Source organism: Bufo gargarizans, chromosome 11 (genome assembly GCF_014858855.1).
Source record: "Bufo gargarizans isolate SCDJY-AF-19 chromosome 11, ASM1485885v1, whole genome shotgun sequence".
Taxonomy (NCBI): domain Eukaryota; kingdom Metazoa; phylum Chordata; class Amphibia; order Anura; family Bufonidae; genus Bufo; species Bufo gargarizans.
This window is the reverse complement of record NC_058090.1, coordinates 15329447-15349446: the sequence shown is the minus strand read 5'-3', so window position 1 is coordinate 15349446 and position 20000 is coordinate 15329447. Positions and strand designations below refer to the sequence as shown.

The following is a 20000-nucleotide window of genomic DNA, read 5'->3' as shown; positions in this document are numbered from 1 at the left end:
AAAGCATTAATACTAACATTCCTGGTGGTCTAGGATAGTGATAGAGTTAGGCCTTTTTCACATGACCGTATATGGAACCATTAATTTCAATGGTTCCGCAAAAAAAACGTACTCCGTATGCATTCCGTTTCCGTAGTTCTGTTAAAAAATAGAACATGTCCTATTATTGCCCGCAAATCACGTTCCGTGGCTCCATTCAAGTGAATGGTTCCGCAAAAAAAAAAAAAAACACGGAACACATACGGAAATGCATCCGTATGTCTTCCATATCCGTTTCGTTTTTGCGGAACCATCTATTGAAAATGTTATGCCCAGCCCAATTTTTTCTATGTAATTACTGTATAGGCTATACGGAAAAACGGAACAGAAACACAATGGAAACAAAAAAAGGAACAACGGATCCGTGAAAAACGGACCGCAAAACACTGAAAAAGCCATACGGTCGTGTGAAAGAGGCTTTAATATCAACCTCCTGGCGGTCTAGTGTAGTGAAAGAGTTAATATCAATCTCCTGGTGGACTTGGGTAGTGAAAGCGGTAAAACTAACATCCCTTATGGTGTAAGGTAGTGGAAGGGTTAATGCTAACATCCCTGGTGGTCTAGTGTAGGGAAGGAGTTCATAAATCCCTGATGGTAGCGGTAGTGTTAAGACTAACATCCCGTCTGGTCTATGGAAGTGAAAGGGTTAACACAGTCATCCCTGGTGGAGGGGCTGTGGGACTGTTGCAGTCAGGAAGTAAGGGGTAGGAGGAGGGCGCCCCCATCTGTTCATCCACAGCCGGGAGATTGTAAAGAAGGGTCTGCGCCAGATACTTACGCTCAATGTTTCTGAGCCCTTAGAGGGGCACGAGAGGGCAATGCGATAGGAGAAGTGTCATGGCCGATGCCCTGCGATCCTGAAAAGAACAAAATGTCCAGTAAGTTCTGAGCGTCTTTTTATTTTTGTCTTTATTTTTATTTTACAAAGACAGAAAAAAGAAATAAAAACAGATCAACAATAAAAGGACTTAGGACCAAAGTTGCTGGTTTCAATCATACATAAACAATAGTAATGCGCATCCCATTGTATTTCCCAGTACAAGCCGCCTCGCTCATTACTTCCCAGCTCCTCTAACTCAGAAGAAGTGTATCTACCATTTACTCACTCACCACAGCGCTACAGTTACCCTTTCCGCCATTAAATAGTACATCTGGCCGTCGACTGGTAACTCCAAGTCTCTCCGTTGTCTCCGGCTTTTCTTTTGCCAATTAAAAAAGATTCCCAGTTCCCAGTGTTGGGCATTTCTAACAAACACTCCCCCATCTACACCGCTCACAGCGTCTCAAAGTGCCGAGCGTCTTCCAGAATGCTTTACATCCGAAAAACCTGATCTAACTGTTCAGTACATCATGTCTCGTCTGCGCAGGGTCAGGGTCCCCCAAGTTTCCTGGATTTAAAGGGCCACGCCACTGTATTCAACACTGTGCAGGACCCGAGGGGGCAGGGCCTGACTTGCATCTTTGGGGTTTTATTCATCTCTGTCGTGCACCACCCCTGCAGGGCCACAATCAGATATATGTCACCCAGGGGCACAGCAATGATTCATAGGGCCAAAAAGCAAAACAGGAGGAGGCCACATGGTGTAGGAAAATTAAAACATCAGCTTAAATAGCAAAGATGAAAGATATGTATAACAGTACCACATATCAGAAAACCACATTGTACCAAAAAGCCGCCATATTGTTATTCCCCGCAAAAAGGTAAAATGTTTTTGCACCTGACAGCCGCCCCCCCCCCAAAAAAAACACTACCCCATAGCAAGTACTATGCCATTATATAACCACTTTTCAAGTAACTAAAGCTCAGTCGTTGCATAAAAGATCCTGTCAATATCTCTGCTTGTGGTCAATGAATGGAAACCTTTTTTCCCTTCATATTATGTTGCTGAAAACCTGTCCCAATCAACTCCTACCGTAATGATATGAACCATTAGCCACCATTACATCAAGGCACTCTTCTGACAAGCCATGCACCCCTGTTAGACATGATCTAAGAGTTTTTGGAACCGCAAGCAGAGATACTGAGAATGGCAGTTCTCTCCATTTGCTTTTCAATTCCTTACCAAAAACTGTAGCTGTGACCCATGGTAGCCAATCAGATCCCCGCCGTCATTTTAACAAGGCTGCAATACCAGACACAACCTGTGGACACATGTGGCGCTGTTTACAAAAGAAAGCAGCCATGTTTTTCTAATCCCTTCCAACCCCTTTACGCCTATAACGTGACGCACGCCATCTCTGTCGTATGCGTTTCGTCCTCAGCATAATTGCAGAGTCGGTCTGGAGGTAATGGGCGTTCAGGATGTTCCTTCCTCGTATCCATTTTCCAGAGTGCATCCATCACGCCGACCGTCACCATTTAGCCTAATGCAGTGTCTGCAGGAAGCTGCAGATTACTTCGCAAATGGAAGAGAGCAGGGATGAGAGCGGAGGCCGGCAGCCGTACAATGACTTGAAACGCGTAGTTAACCTCTTAGCTCCTGCTGAACCCTGCTTCACCCTGCTCATGGGAGCTCATGCTCACAGCATAGGGATCCATAATAGGGCACCTGTACAAATCCATGGGGTCATGTCCCTCCGATTTCATACAGAAAACCCTGTCCAGTTGCATCCTATGCTGGATTATGGACATAGTCTCCCCTAGAAGCACTGCGGTCCCTACACATCAGTGGTATGGAACCATAGGGACTCTGTGTCCGCAGGGGTGCACCTGTCTATTTGCTTTCTGAGGTGTCATAAGGCTCCCCTTCCTCCAAATTATTAGACATGGACTAAATACCTGCAAAAATGCAGGGAAGCAAGCTGAATACAGACCCTAGATCAAACCTCAAATGGGATATAGACATGTAATCAGACCCCTTTATCAATACAGATCTCCAGACCCCTGGAGAGAGACCAGACCCCTAAAAAGAAAATATACAGAAATCAGACCCCAAACCAGACCCCCTATATGGAGACTGGACCAGAGCCAATGAAGTAACACAGACCCCCAAACGAAATACAGACCCCCTATATCAATACAGATCTCAGACCAGAACCCTAAAAAAAAAATACAGAAGACGGACCCCCAAACCAGACCCCCTATATGGAGACTGGACCACACCTAATGAAGTTACACAGACCTCTGACCAAACTAAAAGGGATACAGACATGAGATCAAATCCCTAAAAAAATACAGAAAACAGAACCAAAACCAGACCCCCTATATGGAGACTGGTCAGAGGTCTGTGTAACTTCATTGGGTCTGGTCCAGTCTCCATATAGGGGGGTCTGGTTTGGGTTCTGTTTTCTGTATTTTTTTAGGGATTTGATCTCATGTCTGTATCCCTTTTTAGTTTGGTCAGAGGTCTGTGTAACTTCATTGGGTCTGGTCCAAACTAAAAAGGGATACAGACATGAGATCAAATCCCTAAAAAATACAGAAAACAGAACCCAAACCAGACCCCCTATATGGAGACTGGACCAGACCCAATGAAGTTACACAGACCCCAAAACAGACCTCTAAAAAGGGATACAGACATGAGATCAGACCCCCTATATTAATACAGATCTCAGACTACACCCCTAAAAAAAAAAAAAAAAAAAAAAAATAATACAGAAAACAGACCCTCTATATGGAGACTGGACCCCAGACCCAATGAAGTTACACAGACCTCAGACCAGGCCCCATGAAGAAATACTGCTTCCATCAGCCTGCAGGCTCTAACTATAAAAAAAAACAACAACAAACAAACACAAACAACAAACAGCCTAAATATATCTAATGGACGCTGGAAGAAACATGACTTTCAATTAATATAAATACCAGGCATTAAGGATGGGCCACCTCCAGCAGTGCAGCTGGCGGAGCATCACGGAAAATAGGGGTCAGCCAGATCATGGGTCGCCCATCCCTGACATATCCACATCGCAGTGCAGGGCGGTCAGTTTTATAATTAAATGAAAAAGAATGGAGCTAAAAAAATAAAATTAAAAAAACAAACAGTTTGAAAAATAAATAAATCAATCTGTATCTCGCCTCCCCCACATACATCAGATTATACATCCTTGCCTACTTTTGAGAGGCCACATCAAGGAGGTTCCAAGAAGTGACTTTTTTTAATATATTTTTTTAAGCACATGTCCCTCCCACTTCTATAGGGTACACCCCCACCAACCTATGGTATTGGAATTACAAGTAGTGGATACGACTTTCCTCATGAAACCCCAAAATACAGACCCCAGACGAATCCCCTAAATAAACAGATCTCTAACCAGACCCTTTAGGTCAGGGATGCTAAACCTGCAGCCCGCCAACTGTTGTAAAACTACAACCCCCACCATGCCCTGCTGTAGGCTGATAGCTTTAGGCTGTCCAGGCATGCTGGGAGTTGTAGTTTTACAACAGCTGGAGAGCCGCAGGTTGGGCATCCCTGCCTTAGATGAATGGAGACCAACACCAGACCCCCTAAACAAATGCAGATCTCAGAACAGACCCAGTAGAGTAATGCAGACCCCAGACTCCCTAAATTAATACAGGTCCCATTAAGAAACATCCTTAAAAAAAAAAAAGAAGAAGGACCGGTCCCCCTTAATACAGGCACCATACCCAACCCCCTAAATATGCACAGACCATGCACCAGACCCCTGAAGCAATACAGACCCTAGACCAGACCATTAAATACAAACCACCTAAACAAAAACCCCAGTCCAGGCTCATCAGATACTCACTGCTTCAATTCCATCGTTAACCCCCCCCCCCCATATCCTCAGGATAGGTCATCACTATCTGATCATTGGGGGTCCGACACCCAGGACCCCCACCGATCAGTTGTTTGAGAAGGCACTGGCGCTCCTGTGAGCATCACTGCCCTATCGCAGCTTTTATAGTGGTTGCACTTGGTATTGCACTTAGCACCATTCACATGAATAGGACTGAGCTGCGCCTAGGCATGGGAGACCGATGAAGGCGTCATCACTGGTCTAGGTAAAAAGGTAGAGAAGGCCACGGTGCTCACAGAAGAGCCGGTGCCTCCTCAAACAGCTCATCGGCGGGGTTCCCGGGTGTCGGATCCCCACCGATTAGATACTGATGACCTATAACGAGGATAGTTCATCAGTAAGAAAATCTTGGAAAAACCCTTCAACTCTTGCCACAACTATCTCCTCTGCTTCCTCAATCTGGCCATACACATGAAATATTCATCAGCCGAGCATGCATGTGTCAGACTCTTCATTTGCCATTGGGTGAGATGGGTGGTCTATCCGAAGTCAAGTTATTTGGATATTTATGTAAATGTGTATGGCCAATGACCTACAGGGCCATCCTCAACCTTTCCCCCTCTTTACACCCCAGGAAATTGGGAGAGGCGAGTATTAAAGTCAGCATGCAGCTCCCAGGGCACTTGGGATAGGCGAGCGCGTAGGAGGGTGGGGGTAGGAAACAGTCAACCCCTGTCTACAAGACCCTGTACAGTTAAAATTGGTAGAAGAGGGGTCTAAAAATATAAAAAATAAAAAGAATGAAAGGAATTCTGCCTCTAAAATGGAAAGTCTTCCTAAGCCGAAAGCACCGTGTAATTTCATGACTCACTCGGCGCTGGATTTTTGGCGGTGTTTATTTTAGTCAGAGCCGTGTAATTAGCGGGCAGCGGCCATATAGTTCTGCCAAAGTGACATTTAGAAATTATTTTGGAGGATTATTTTGAGTCCAAAAAAATATTCCTTCATACGCGACACCAACACACGTAAGAACATTGTATCAGCAGAGTTGGGCGCTCGGCAGCTGAAGACGTCCGTGTCGGTCCCATGTTCATATGTGCCCGCACTGCTGAGAATAATGATGTTTTAATATATGCAAATGAGCCTCTAGGAGCAACGGGGGCGTTGCCCTTACACCTAGAGGCTCTGCTCTCTCTGCAACTGCTGCGCCCTCTGCACTTTGATTGACAGATCTAGGTGCGATGATGTTTTCACTCCTTGGTTCTGTCAAAGTGCAGCAGTTGCAGAGAGAGCGGAGCCTCTAGGTGTAGCGGAAAGTTGCTCCTAGAGGCTCATTTGCATATATTAAACATCATTTTTCTCAGCAATGCGGACACATATGAACATTGGACCAACACAGACGCCTTCAGCTGCCAAGCGCACATGTAACAGGTCAGCTGCGCACAGATGCCCATAAATTTTTTTTATTTATTTTAAGATCCAAAGCTTTCTTTGTTCTGTCAAAACAATCAATCATGGTGGCCATGGTAATAGGGAGACAAAAAATTAAAAGGGGCTGTATCAGAAATAAATAAATAAATAAATAAATAAATAAACATGGCTGCTTTCTACCCTGGCCGATGGGCTGTGTTTGGTACTGCAGCACAACTCTGGATGACACTGTTTCTGGAAGAAAGCAGCCATGTTTTTTTTTTTTCTAATCTCATAAAACCCCCTTTAAATGAAGAAAAATAACACACCGGACATTGAATAAAATGTTATCTTTTATTTAAAATAAAAAGCATTTATACATCATTTAGATCATAATGTAGCATGTCTGAACGCAATACTTTACCATGTAGTATCTTTGAGGTGTCTCATGCAGCATTTTGCAATGAACAATGACAAAATAAGGCTACATGCACACGACGGTATGTGTTTTGCGGTACGCAAAAAAAAAAAATTTTACAAAAATAATGACATCCGCCTCCAACGGACAAGAATAGGACATGCTCTTTTTTTTTTTTTTGCGGGGCTACGGAACAGACATACGGATGCTGATAGCACACGGTGTGCTGTCCGCATTTTTTGCGGACCCATTGAAATAAATGGGTCCGCATCCTATCCGCAAAAAAAAAACAGAACGGACACGGAAACCAACAACGTTCAAATGCATGTAGCCCAACACTCGAAACAGAAAAAATAATAATCCAAAAACAAAAAGCGGCGGAGGTGCCCAGAGGTCAGATTTCTGGAGCTTCATAAAATATATGGAATTTTAAATGCATTTTGCAAGGTTAGAAAACACATGGCCGCCTTCGTCCAGAAACAGCACCACCCCTGTCCACAGCTTGTGGCTGATATTCCAGCTCGGGGCTACATGAAGCCGAGCTGCAATACCACATACAGTCTGTGGGCAGGGGTGGCGCTGTTTTTTTTTTTTGTTTTTTTTTTAGGAAAGTAGCCACTTTTTTTTTTTTGGGGAACAAACATCTACAAATACTATCTACATTCACCACTATTATATAGATTACGGGATATTGTATAGTATCACTCCATAGACTTGTGTGATGTGCAAACCTATAATTTATAAAAAAATAAAATAAAAAAACTGAAAAAAAAATAAAATAAAATAAAAAAAGAATTGGCAAAGTTGCCCATAGCAACCAGAAATGCTTCCAACTAGTCGCTATGGACAATAAGGCTTGTACTTCTGTCTCTGCTTCCCAAAAGTCCAATTTTGCCAATCCAATGCCACCAAATGCAAACTCCACCCAAAAGTGGGCGTTCCCAGGTAGTCATGGGGTTAAATGTTGACAAACATATAAAGGGTTAGTGTTATTTTTTGTGTGCTTCCCTTTATGAACAAAGGGAAATTCTGCAGAAAAAAACAAAAAAAACATTTCGATCGAGTACAAAAACATTAGCACCGAAGCAGTTAATGAATTATAGCTTCATGTATAACAAAACTTTGCATAGAATTTTATTTTACATTTTTTTTGTAATATCTTCCAATTACCACATGGCAATTAAAAAAAAAAAACAAAACACACACATTCTTGACTCTTTTACCCTCCTTCCCCTCTGATTTTACTGGGATCCTCCATACTTCAGTGATAAGCAAGAACATTAGGTTGCAGTGAAATATATTTAATACTAAAATAACAATAAGGAATACATTATTAAATGCAGATTACTATAACTAAAGCAAAAAAAAATAATATATATATATAAAATAAAATAACAAAGAAAACAAAAAAAAATAGGTGAGCTGTTAACAAAAAATAAACACTGTACAATTTTATAAAATTTGTGTTTTTACATAAGTTACACAAAAATAAACAAACAAAAAAAAAAAAAAAACATACTTCATTCGACCTTTCCTTCATCTAGTCATGAAATTTTATATATCTGTGGCGCGAACGCTGGTGAACACAACATTTTTTGTTTAATACTATATGGTGTAGACTGTAAGAGAGCGCTAAAGGTAACATACAGGGAAAATGTGACTGTACTATATGTACCAGCGGCCCATACAGAGCGGAGGCAGCCAATAACCCAATATATAACATCACAAAAAAAAAAAGAAGCAATTTTGAGGCGACATGTGGGCGTCCATCTGTCCAAGGACCTCACTGGATTAACAAACTTTTGCAAACTCCTAGCTCGCCTCTCTCGGGGATGCGCCGGGTGACCCTATTTTCTGTAAAAGGCCACAGTGTTCTTGGAAGGAAAAAATAAAAAATAAAATAAATCTGGATCGACCTATAAGCTACAGAAAAATAAAATAAAAAAAACAAGGTTCATCTGAAAATTCCCACAAGTGAACTTTTTTTAGGAACCAAAAATATATATATAAAAAAAACAAAAAAAACAACACATGCAGTAGACCTGATTATTGTGTCAAAGTCTAAGCCCTTGATAGTCGGTAATGGCTTTAGGTTCTTGCATTATTCTCCATCCTACGTTCGCCATTAGGCCCCTCAAACCACCGGCGGAAAGGAGAGTGGTGAAAAAAATAAAAAATAAAAATTCTCCATTTTTTTTTTTTCAGGCAGCAGGCGGGACTTGCTACATACTGGAGTATGGAAGTGCTTTGGTTAGTGCCCACAGCTTGTTAAATACTGAACTTTCGTGGGATGGATACATTTCAAGCTTATGTTTAATTCATGGGTTTTTCGTAAGCAGCATACTTAAGAAAAAATAAAAAAATATATAGAAATTAAAATTGAAAAAAAAAAAAAGAAAAAGCTCTGGTGATCTGGGAGGAGCGCGGCGGGGGTGACGTGAAGGTCTCACACCCATCCACTTGTGAGTTTGAAGAACATCTCTTCATCGAGACTTTCGTTCTGGTCCTTGGCCCGTGTGGACAGGAAAATGTATCCCCCGATAAATTCGTGAACTACTTTGCAATCCACTTCTGTGCATATGAAGGAGAGCCTCATCTCGTCTGCAAACTCCACGCTTACCTAAGGGGGGGGAAAACAATAGGTTACCATTACTGACTGTTTACAAAATCAATGTCAAAAAGGGAAGAAACCTCCTACCCAGACCATGCGGATGCCACCCACGGCACCCAGTTCCTCTATATGGTCCCAAGTGATGTTTAAGTTCTCTTGGGCAGACACCAGGGCTTCATCTTCTCTACTTCAGTGTCCCCATGACAACACTTCCTCTAACTAATTATTAACAGAATTTACATGGAACCACATCAACACCCATATCAAAATAACTCTGCTCCCCAGCCTTATTGTTGGTAGTTCACATTGATTTGGATCTACACAATGTTCCTAAGATGGCACTCCATGGCCATCAATATCTCATTGGCGGGGGTCCGATTCCCGGCACCACCACTGATCAGTTTATCCAGCCACAGTGCCGTTCATTTGATTGTGGCCACATCTGGTACTGCAGTTCACAGCTAAGCAGCCCCTTTCAAGCTTTCACCCCCATAACCAAATGAATGGCGCCATGCCTAATTGATCAACACAAGCCCCATCATTTAGTTAATCAGAGGGGCGCTGGTAGTGAGAAACCCAGCAATCGGACATAGTCCTGGATTGCCCACCATGCCCCTCATAAAGCCCAGCCTTAATCCCCCCATAAGGGTTACAACTGGCTCACCATCTTGATTTCCCAGTTGACGTTCCACTGCTTCATGTTACTAAACCTCCATGTTTTAATGGCGTCTCCAGTGTTGGCGTCCATCCTGATGAGCCTATTATAGGTAATGCCAATCAGCTCCTCCTTCTTCCCTCCTTGAAACCTGCTCCAGACAATAATTAGCAGTCAGTACAGTCAGGGGCTATAATGAAGGGATTCCCTAGTCTTGCAATGCAATACAACCTACACCTACCTGGCAAGGAAATGGGTAATGCCAAATTCTGGTAATGACTGCCATGCCTGAATGAACCTCATCTTGGCTTCTATTAGACTCATCTGAGCAACGTTCTGGTGCGCCTCCAGGATACGGGCTGTAATCTGAAGAAAATAAAAAGGTCCATGACGTCAAAAGAGCCTCTCCATCCAAAGCTCATTATCCAGCATCAAGAGATGGATATAATATATGTATCACTGCAGAATGAAAAAAAAAGGTCTAAAGCTTTCCAACAGACTTTGTGTTTCAGTTTCTTTGCTTGCTGTTGGTGAATGAGAACGGTCGTGTCCTGTCCTCAGTTGTTACAATTGTGTTACAATCCAGTGCAGACAATGATCTGTGAGAAGAACACAATCAGCAGCTGCAGAAATCTCTCTGCTTGTTACAATGTATCAGCCTGGTGTTCGGGTTGTTTAGTTCACAGCATTGTCTACACTGGATACAATTGTATCCACTTCTCCAATGACCACAGGATGAGCTCTGGACAGGTTTACTGCCTCTGAATGGAATCCAGGGTGTTCTCATTCACTGGCAGCAAACATATCTTAAAAATGGGGAGGAACTGAAACATGATTTGATTATATATTTCCATGGGACAGGATAGGTACCAGACTCACATTTTTTTGGATTAACAGATGGTTAAAGTTTAATACATAGAACACACTTGTAAGTAATACACAAAATAAAAATACACCACATAAATCTGCTGCTTCCACATTATAGTCAGGGGTTGTCTGGGAACATAAAGAGGCCCTGGAAAAAAAAACTAAAAGTGGCCCTATGTTGTAGGCGTGTCAAAAATTGACATGAAGTGGGGACAACAGTACCATAGTGCAGCACACAACACCATCCCAGCAGAACCAAATACCAGAGTGCAGCACAGAACACCTCCCCAGAAGCTGTCCCTCTGTGGTGGCCCATCAATAGCTGCCATGTTCTTTCCTCCTCCTCCACCAATTGTCTCCAAGATATTGAGCAGGGAGCTCAGGAGGAGATGCAGGCCACAGCACCAAGCCAGCCCTACCTTCAGCATGCTGCCTGGACCCCTATAGTGCCCCCAGTAGTATGGTCCCCAAGTGGCCAAGGAAGGAATAGGAAAATAAAATACTTGAGTGCCGTTCCAAGTCGCTGCCTCCTGTGTCCCTGCACCATTGGTAAAGTGCCTCATATACCTACCGCAGAGTAGGGAGCTATGAGCCCCACCACAGTGTTCAACTGTATCACCATCCTGAGGACAGGGAGACAATTGAATTCTGGAGGCCACCTGCGGCCGCTGGCCAAGTGCATAAATGCCTGAAGTGTTTATTAACACCAAAAGCATCAGATCATTAAGGAGGACCTTTCATCTGGCAAAACATTGTGAACTAAGTGTCATGATCTGTACAGCGGCGCCCAGAGATCTCACTGCACTTACTATTATCCCTGGGCGCCGCTCCGTTCTCCCGCTTTGCCCTCCGGTATGTTCGGTCACTTGGTTATAGTAGGAGGAGACTGCCCTTGTTCTCCTGGGCGTGTCCTTCTCCCAGGCTGTAGCGCTGACCAATCGCAGCTCAGAGCTCACAGCCTGGGAGAAGGACACACCCAGGAGAACAAGGGCAGTCTCCTCGTACTATAACCAAGTGACCGAACATACCGGAGGGCAAAGCGGGAGAACGGAGCGGCGCCCAGGGATAATAGTAAGTGCAGTGAGATCCCCAGGCGCCACTGTACAGATCATGACACTTAGTTCACAATGTTTTTCCAGATGAAAGGTCCTCATTAAGTACCCGGCCAGCGGCAGTGAGGAGGGCTCAGGCAACCCCCTGGTCATCGGCCCACCTGCAAATTTCCCAGTAGGGTCTAAGGCCAGTCTGCCCCCGATTATAGTTTTGCATTAGGAATAAGTGCTGGATTCTCAGGTTTTAGTTTTTTTTCGATTATCCAGGGAAAAGGGACTCATTCAGTAAATTAGTTGAGGATAATAACTGGAAGCCATGTAGATAATCATCTCCATCAGGAGAGAAGCTTCGTAAGCAGAATGACAGGGAAAAGAAAACTGCATTGATGCACAAAAATCAATTCTTGCAATCTCATTGCTGATTCATCTTCTATACAGGATGCCTAGAGGGGCTGACGTGGGACACTAACGAATTCCACCCCCGGGTACATACCGTACATTGCATCAATGACTTAATGACTTAATTAGCATTACCATTAATCCCATTATAAATAAGTGCTTTGCAACCTGTGGCCCTCCTGCTGTAGGGCTACAAGTCCCAGCAGTCTGTAAAATCTGCAGACTCTCATAGTTTGCTGGGACCTGTAGTTTCACAACACAGTAGATCAGAAGCTCCTGGGCGCCAATGCAAACTCTCTAAGGGGGCGATTTATAATACTAATCCCTCAGGCTGCGGCAGCGGGGTCTGGAAAAAAACAGCTACTTCTGTACCCCCAAGAGCTGCGCCCCCGAGGAAGATCTTAAAGGTCCTGCATTTCCCCTTCCCTGTATAAATGAAAAGTGACCTCCATGGTGGGCGCCGTAGTTCTACACACTAGGATACCTCAAAGTTATTAGGTCATTGGGAGCAACTACAAGTCCCACCATTCCAGAGGCTGCTTGAGTTATTGCCTATTTTGTGGATTTTCATTATTTTACGGTGCTCCTGACCACGGTTGTAAAAGATTTGTGCATACGGATGACTAATAAGCACATTCCAAACACATAAATGGATCATTACATCCTGCCTTTTACTAGCAGACGATAAGCGTTCCAGCAACGTGCGGCTCGCTGGAGAACAAACCGACCATCAAGTCAAGCTTAGGACTCTGGAATAGCAATGGGCATGCTGTAATTACCACTATAGCAGCATCCAGTCTAATGCTCTGCCCTTACTGACAGGTTATAAAATAGCATCACCAAGTCCATGTCTTGATACAATCAGTTACGATGCATTAGTTCATAGAAAAGTGCAAGCTTACGTCAGGGTTAATTTTTAGAAGTGATAGACAATTACACAACTAGCAATTTCCTAACATAAGGGGGTTATCAGAATAGCTGTGTGTCTGGAAATCGAGCACGGCACTGAAAATCCCTATGGGTTGTCAAATGTATATAGAGTATAAACGCATATCAATGTGCATTCTACTGAAAAGGTAATTAAAGGGGTTCTGCACTTTAATTTAACTGATGATCTATCCTCTGGATAGATCATCAGCTTCTGATCGGCGGGGGTCCGACACCCGGGACCTCCGCTGATCAGCTGTTTGAGAAGGCAAAAGCGGCGCAGCCTTCTCACTGTTTACCGCTGGCCCAGTGACGCCATGACTAGTATCAACTAGCGTGGGCGGGGCTAAGCTCCATTCAAGTGAACAGAGCTTAGCCCCGCCCACGCTAGTTGATACTAGTCATGGCGTCAGTGGGCCGGCGGTAAACAGTGAGAAGGCCGCGGCGCTGCTGCCTTTTCAAACAGCTGATCGGCGGGGGTCCCGGGTGTCGGACCCCCGCCGATCAGAAGCTGATGATCTATCCAGAGGATAGATCATCAGTTAAATTAAAGTGCAGAACCCCTTTAACATCAGGACCCTGCACAACTTGTGGAAACCCCAGATATCCCCACTAACATTATACAGTCCTGATCAAAAGTTTAAGACCGCTTGAAAAATGGCAAAAAATCCTATTTAGCATGGCTGGATCTTAACAAGGTTCCAAGTAGAGCTTCAACATGCAACAAGAAGAGATGGGAGGGAGACAAAACATTTTTTGAACATTTAATTTAATGAAAACAACGAATAAACTGAAACAGGCTGTTTTTCAGCTGATCAAAAGTTTAGGACCACACCTCCAAAAAAAATAAAAATAAATAAGCCCCCCCAAAACAGAAATCCAACTTCCAAACATGAACTCAGTAATGAGTAGCTCCGCCGTTATTGTTTATCACTTCCATTCGTTTCGGCATGCTTGATGCAAGCGTTTCCATGAGGTGAGTGGGAACATTTCTCCAAGTGGTGAAGACGGCCGCACGAAGGCCATCTACTGTCTGGTACTGTTGTCCAATTTTTGTAAACTTCCCTTGCCATCCATCCCCAAAGGTTCTCAATTGGATTTAGATCAGGGGAACACGCAGGATGGGCCAAAAGAGTGATGTCATTCTCCTGGAAGAAGTCCCTTGTCCTGCGGGCATTGTGTACTGTACCGTTGTCCTGTTGAAAAACCCAGTCGTTACCACACAGACGAGGGCCCTCAGTCATAAGGAATGCTCTCTGCAACATCTGGACATAGCCAGCGGCCGTTTGACGCCCCTGCACTTCCTGAAGCTCCATTGTTCCACTGAAGGAAAAAGCACCCCAGACCATTATGGCGCCCCCTCCACTGTGGCGCGTGTAGAAAACATCTCAGGTGGGATCTGCTGGTCAGGCCAGTAACGTTGGAAACCATCAGGACCATCAAGGTTACATTTTTTCTCAGAGAATAAAATTTTCTTCCACCTTTGAATGTCCCATGTTTGGTGCTCTCTTGCAAAGTCCAAACGAGCAGTTCTGTGGCGTTCAAAGAGACGAGGTCTTTGAAGACGTTTTTAGTTTTTGAAGCCCTTCAGTCTCAGATGCCGTCTGATGGTTATGGGGCTGCAGTCAGCACCAGTAAGGGCTTTAATTTGGGTCGAGGATCGGACGGAAAGCCAATTGGATCCTCCGGCTCCGTGCTGGTGACATTTTTTGGGTCTTCCACTTGACTTTTTTGTTCCATAACCCTCAGGATCATTTAAGAAATTCCGAATGACTGTCTTACTGCGTCCCACCTCAGCAGCGATGGCGCGCTGTGAGAGACCCTGCTTATGCAGTTCAACAACCCGACCACGTTCAAAAAGGGAGAGTGTTTTTGCCTTTGCCATCACAACGTGTGACTACCTGACAGGGAATGACAATGAATCCACATCTTTGCACAGATTTGGCCTTTTAAAAAGGCATGTGGTCCTAAACTATGGATCAGCTGAAAAACAGCCTGTTTCAGTTTATTCGTTGTTTTCATTAAATTGAATGCTCAAAAAATGTTTTGCCTCACCCTCATTTCTTCTTGTTGCATGTTGAAGCTCTACTTGGAACCTTGTTAAGATCCAGCCATGTAAAATAGGAATTTTTGCCATTTTTCAAGTGGTCTTAAACTTTTGCTCAGGATTGTTTTTGGTTGTATATGCATATGTAATAAGTTCCATAGTGAACCCACATTCTCAATAAGGAGCTGAAAAAGTCTTTCACCATGAAATGAAAAGCCAGCGTAATGCCAGCCATGAAAGTAACCGGCTGTATCTACAGGCAGACCTCCGAGGGGTCCCTCCTTTGGGCCCAAGTCCCTCTTTTTGATCTGAGGTACAGATTTTCATTATTACATTCACAATATTGACCCAGAAAGTGTATGTCTGGTACTCTCTGTATATCTGAGCCGTCTTATTAAATCATTGAATGCAGTTGGGATTTTAGAAATTTCTATATTCAGATTACTTTTGCGCCATTTCATAAGAGAAAAACTATTGAACTTTATAAATATGCAGGAAAAATGGATCTTTCACACAATGAACCAAAAGTGTCCCTCTTTGACCGTCCAAAAAGTTGTGAGGCATGTCTACATGTGTGTGTAGTCTGTCTGTCTGTCTGCATCTATGTATGATGAGGGGAAAGAGGACAGACAGCAAGAAGAAAGAAGGAGCAAGATAGAAAGAAGAAAGAAGGAGCAAGATAGAAAGAAGAAAGAAGGAGCAAGATAGAAAGAAGAAAGAAGGAGCAAGATAGAAAGAAGAAAGAAGGAGCAAGATAGAAAGAAGAAAGAAGGAGCAAGATAGAAAGAAGAAAGAAGGAGCAAGATAGAAAGAAGAAAGAAGGAGCAAGATAGAAAGAAGAAAGAAGGAGCAAGATAGAAAGAGACAGGTAGACTGACATTTAAAGTACTTTTGATTCAGGTAGAATGGATTTGCACCCGAATTGAATTTCTTAGCGGAAATTAATTTTGCCTCATTAGGTCACTTTTTATCAAATGGCAATTTCTAAAGCATAATAGTCAAATTAAAATCGTAGCAGAAAATATGATTTTAGCAATGTTTGGTTAAGATATGCATCTTAAAAGGGGGGGGGGGGAGAAATCAGCATGACATGGGAAATTTGTCCACTGAACACAAGACTCCTTTGAAACTTACCAAGTCTCTTACATAGCCTGGCTGTAGGTGGCAATGCCAAGAAATGGAAGAAAATAGGATAAAAGGAGGAAGATGGAAATAAACAAAAAGAGTAAATATAGATTTAAGCAAAATAAAAGAGCATAAAAATAAAGCCGAAAAGCAAAGTGAATGCAAGCAAAGTGAGAGCCGAGGGTCACACATGAAAGAGGGGATTGTGCTGCCATGGTGGAGGATGCGGGCACAACCATTACATTCATGAGGAGAACGAACACACTTATAAAGGGTAATACACATAATAAAAAAGACAAAACACAGAAGCTGCTGCTCCCACATTTACATTCCCAGTCCACCCCGGATGATAAGTGGCCCTGGAAAAAAAACTAAAAAAAAAAAAAAAAAAAAAAAAAAAGTGTCCCTATGTTATAGGCAGGTTCAAATTGACACAAGGCAAAAGCAAAGTGAATGTAAGCAAAGTAAGAGCTGAGGGTTCTACATGGACGAGCAGGTTGTGCTACAATGGTGGAGGACGTGGGCACAACCATTCTGTTCAATAGGAGAATGTCTTTATGCTGTAACTTCACAGCCCCATATCCATGTAACAAAAATGTACCGCACTGGTCTTGAAATCTCCAATAATGCATCATTCACAAATAAAGTGGGATGACTGACTTTTTCCCAGTCAGAAAGGTAAATGCCACTCAATTTCTACATGAACTTACACAGTGAAACATTTCATTTTAATAAAATGTCAAGAATATTATTAACTAATGTCCTAAGTCTCTCATTGCGGGAGCAGCCAGCTGACATGTGCATCTGCATTCCACGCATTCCCCTGGCACAGCACATCCTGCTTTATACTGCAGCCCGATGTCATGAGATTCTGTGGGACAGAAACCTCCCCATCTGACCTCTGGGACCACGAAAGCCACTTCCTGGATGTAAGAACCATGTCATTAACCCCTTGTGCTGCTACTTGTCAAACAGCTGCAATGCATGAATGCCCAGAGCCTCGTGCCCAAAGCAAGGCGAGACAGCAGTGTCCAAATCGCGCCAAAGAGATCTCCTTTACCTGCTTGTTCTTGTACTTCTTTAAATACCGGGGTGAAACCACGCATTCTGGGTTGATGTCGGAGTTGACCTGGTCTGGAATGAACTGTGGGTCGGGGTTCAAATGCTGCATTTTCAGGAAAGACAAGATGTTCTGGACTTCTAGGTTGTAAGAACTGTCCGCCATGGTCTTGCCCTTGGACGCCAATCTACAAGCTGCCATCCAGTGAGCATATTGCTTCTCCTGCAAGGGTAGAGATGGTTAATGTCCCTGCTCTAATTCTAGGATGCCACTAATATGGGGGGGGTGGGGGGCAGTTGCCTTTGGCCACTAGAGGGCGCATCTCTAGATTCTCCTGTATACATATAGAACTTATCACCAAGGCAAATGACAAGCCGGACAAATTTGGTGGCATCTCAGCTGATGAACCAAACCTCTACATAACCAAGGGGGTCAAGGAGTGTACCCAACTTACCGCAAGAGGTTAGGCTTGGTGGCATCGTCCGTAATCAAGTCCACCAGCATGGTGATCCCAATCCTTACCCTAGACGACAGGGCTGGGGAAGAGCTTTGGCTCCTCACTATGCTATACAATACTATGTTAAGGGCCAGTATGGCATACACCACCACTCCGGTGATCAAATAACCCAAAAACAATCAGGGCTGACCCTTGGGGTGTGGGTCCTGTGTGGGGTGGCTGCTACTAGTAAAGGGGGCTTCACCAATGGCCTAGCTGCTGAAGCCTTCAACCATCAAAGATCTGATTCATCTATAGCAGTATTATTGATAGTGCTGTTAGTTTACCTTTACATATGGAGTGGTTATTTGGTCACTGTATACATTTGTATAAGCCGAGCACTATATGGCGGCACTGCTCTATAGGGAATGTACTGGACTGTTGCAGTTTACGTATATGTTATTTGGGACAGTTATTATTGTATGGACCTTCTGAGTGGGAGCTGTAGGGCACTGTACATAGTGTGCTGAATGATTGGGTATCGAAGGGCTACATCCAAAATAAGGACGAGAGATCAGATTCTGTTTCTTACATTTTCACACCGGAGCCAGATCTCATTCATTCCTTCAGCGACTGGTATGAGGAGCTTAATAATAAACTTCTGGCCAGAAATGTTAACATCTGGAGTTACTTCGCAGCCTGGAAAACAGGAAGAAATGGTACGTTTTATTGCCCCGAGTTCTCACACAGAACATTTATATTAAAATATAGCTCAGGACTGGAACATCACAAATGGCGTAATAATTATATGCATCTGGAGGATAGTTTCAGCCGTGGCTTCCATATTATCCATAGTGTTCAGAAGAGCTTGGAAAATCGGAACGCGTAAGTCTGGAGCACTGCCCAATGCAGACATCTGCTGCCCCTAAACCTCATCCAAGGGAAATCCTAAAAGGTTCCTACATCCTATATAAAGTAGGTCCCCTGCCTAGACTAGACAAATAGTCGTCCCATCATGAAAGTCAAACCAAGGGCTGAGAGATGGAAGGTCCTGCTTGGCCATAAATTTGGTTAAGTGGATGATGGGGTTGTAGGATATTGGTGGTTATTGCACGGGGGAGGGGCGGTCCAGGATTAAGTCCAAAAACAGTGCCGTACCTGTCCACAGGTTTTATCTGGTACTGCACCTCGGCCCCATTCACTAAGAAGCGAGCTACAAGAGCAGACACAACCCATGCACAGGCGTGGCGCTGTTTTGGGAAGGAAGCAGCAGAGTTTGTATAACCCTGGACAACCCCTTTAAGTACTCTCTGCTTGCTCCCTGACAACACGCATAATTACACCAGGTTGACTACCGCGATCAGCAACATATTAAGAGCCGGTCCTTCACTTGGCGACCAAATGTAACCACGATGGTTTCCACCTCAAATCAAATATTTTAATAACTTAAAAGTTCAAATGATTGAGAAACAAATCTAGTCAAGAAAGAATGAAAGACAGAGATCAAATCCTGGACGATTCTTCAAAGTCTTGCTCGTTACTGGTCTTTACATAAAGCAGAGAAGGCCAAAGACCCAAATATCTCAAAGTTTACTAAGATCCCGCCACATCTCCAGACAGACAGAGCTGTGCTCCAATTACAGCGCCGAGGAGCAGCATTCCATGGAGCTCAGTCATCAGCTCTGAGAGCAGGTCAGTGTACCCAAAAAGGTATTTCTGGCGCCAAGTGTCATGACTGTGGCCTGACATCATTTGGCAGCAAGTATGTTTACTGCACAGCTAAATGGGGAACAGGTGACTGCACAACGTAACTTACACTTAACACCTCGCTATATAGTACAAGGCTATAGCTGAAGAGAAAACAATACACAAACTAATCACATTATAAAGCATGCTGGATTATAATACTGCCCCCTATGTACAAGAATATAACTGCTATAATACTGCCCCCTATGTACAAGAATGTAACTACTATAATACTGCTCCTATGTACAAGAATAAAACTACTATAATACTGCTCCTATGTACAAGAATAAAACTACTATAATACTGCCTCCTATGTACAAGAATATAACTACTATAATACTGCCCCCTATGTACAATAATATAACTACTATAATACTGCCCCTATGTACAAGAATATAACTACTATAATACTGCTCCTATGTACAAGAATAAAACTACTATAATACTGCTCCTATGTACAAGAATAAAACTACTATAATACTGCCTCCTATGTACAACTACTATAAT

General features: G+C 43.4%; 1 protein-coding gene across 1 annotated transcript in view; it reads right to left on the bottom strand.

The window, feature by feature from the left end:
* Positions 1–6754: 6754 nt before the first annotated feature.
* Positions 6755–20000, bottom strand: part of FERMT2 (FERM domain containing kindlin 2) — a 68428-nt gene continuing 55182 nt past the window's right edge. Inside the window, 6 exon segments of the mRNA XM_044272441.1 lie at positions 6755–9188; positions 9844–9985; positions 10076–10200; positions 16261–16281; positions 17312–17533; positions 18340–18446. Of these exon segments, the coding sequence (XP_044128376.1) occupies positions 9015–9188; positions 9844–9985; positions 10076–10200; positions 16261–16281; positions 17312–17533; positions 18340–18446 (791 nt within the window). The 3' untranslated portion in view covers positions 6755–9014.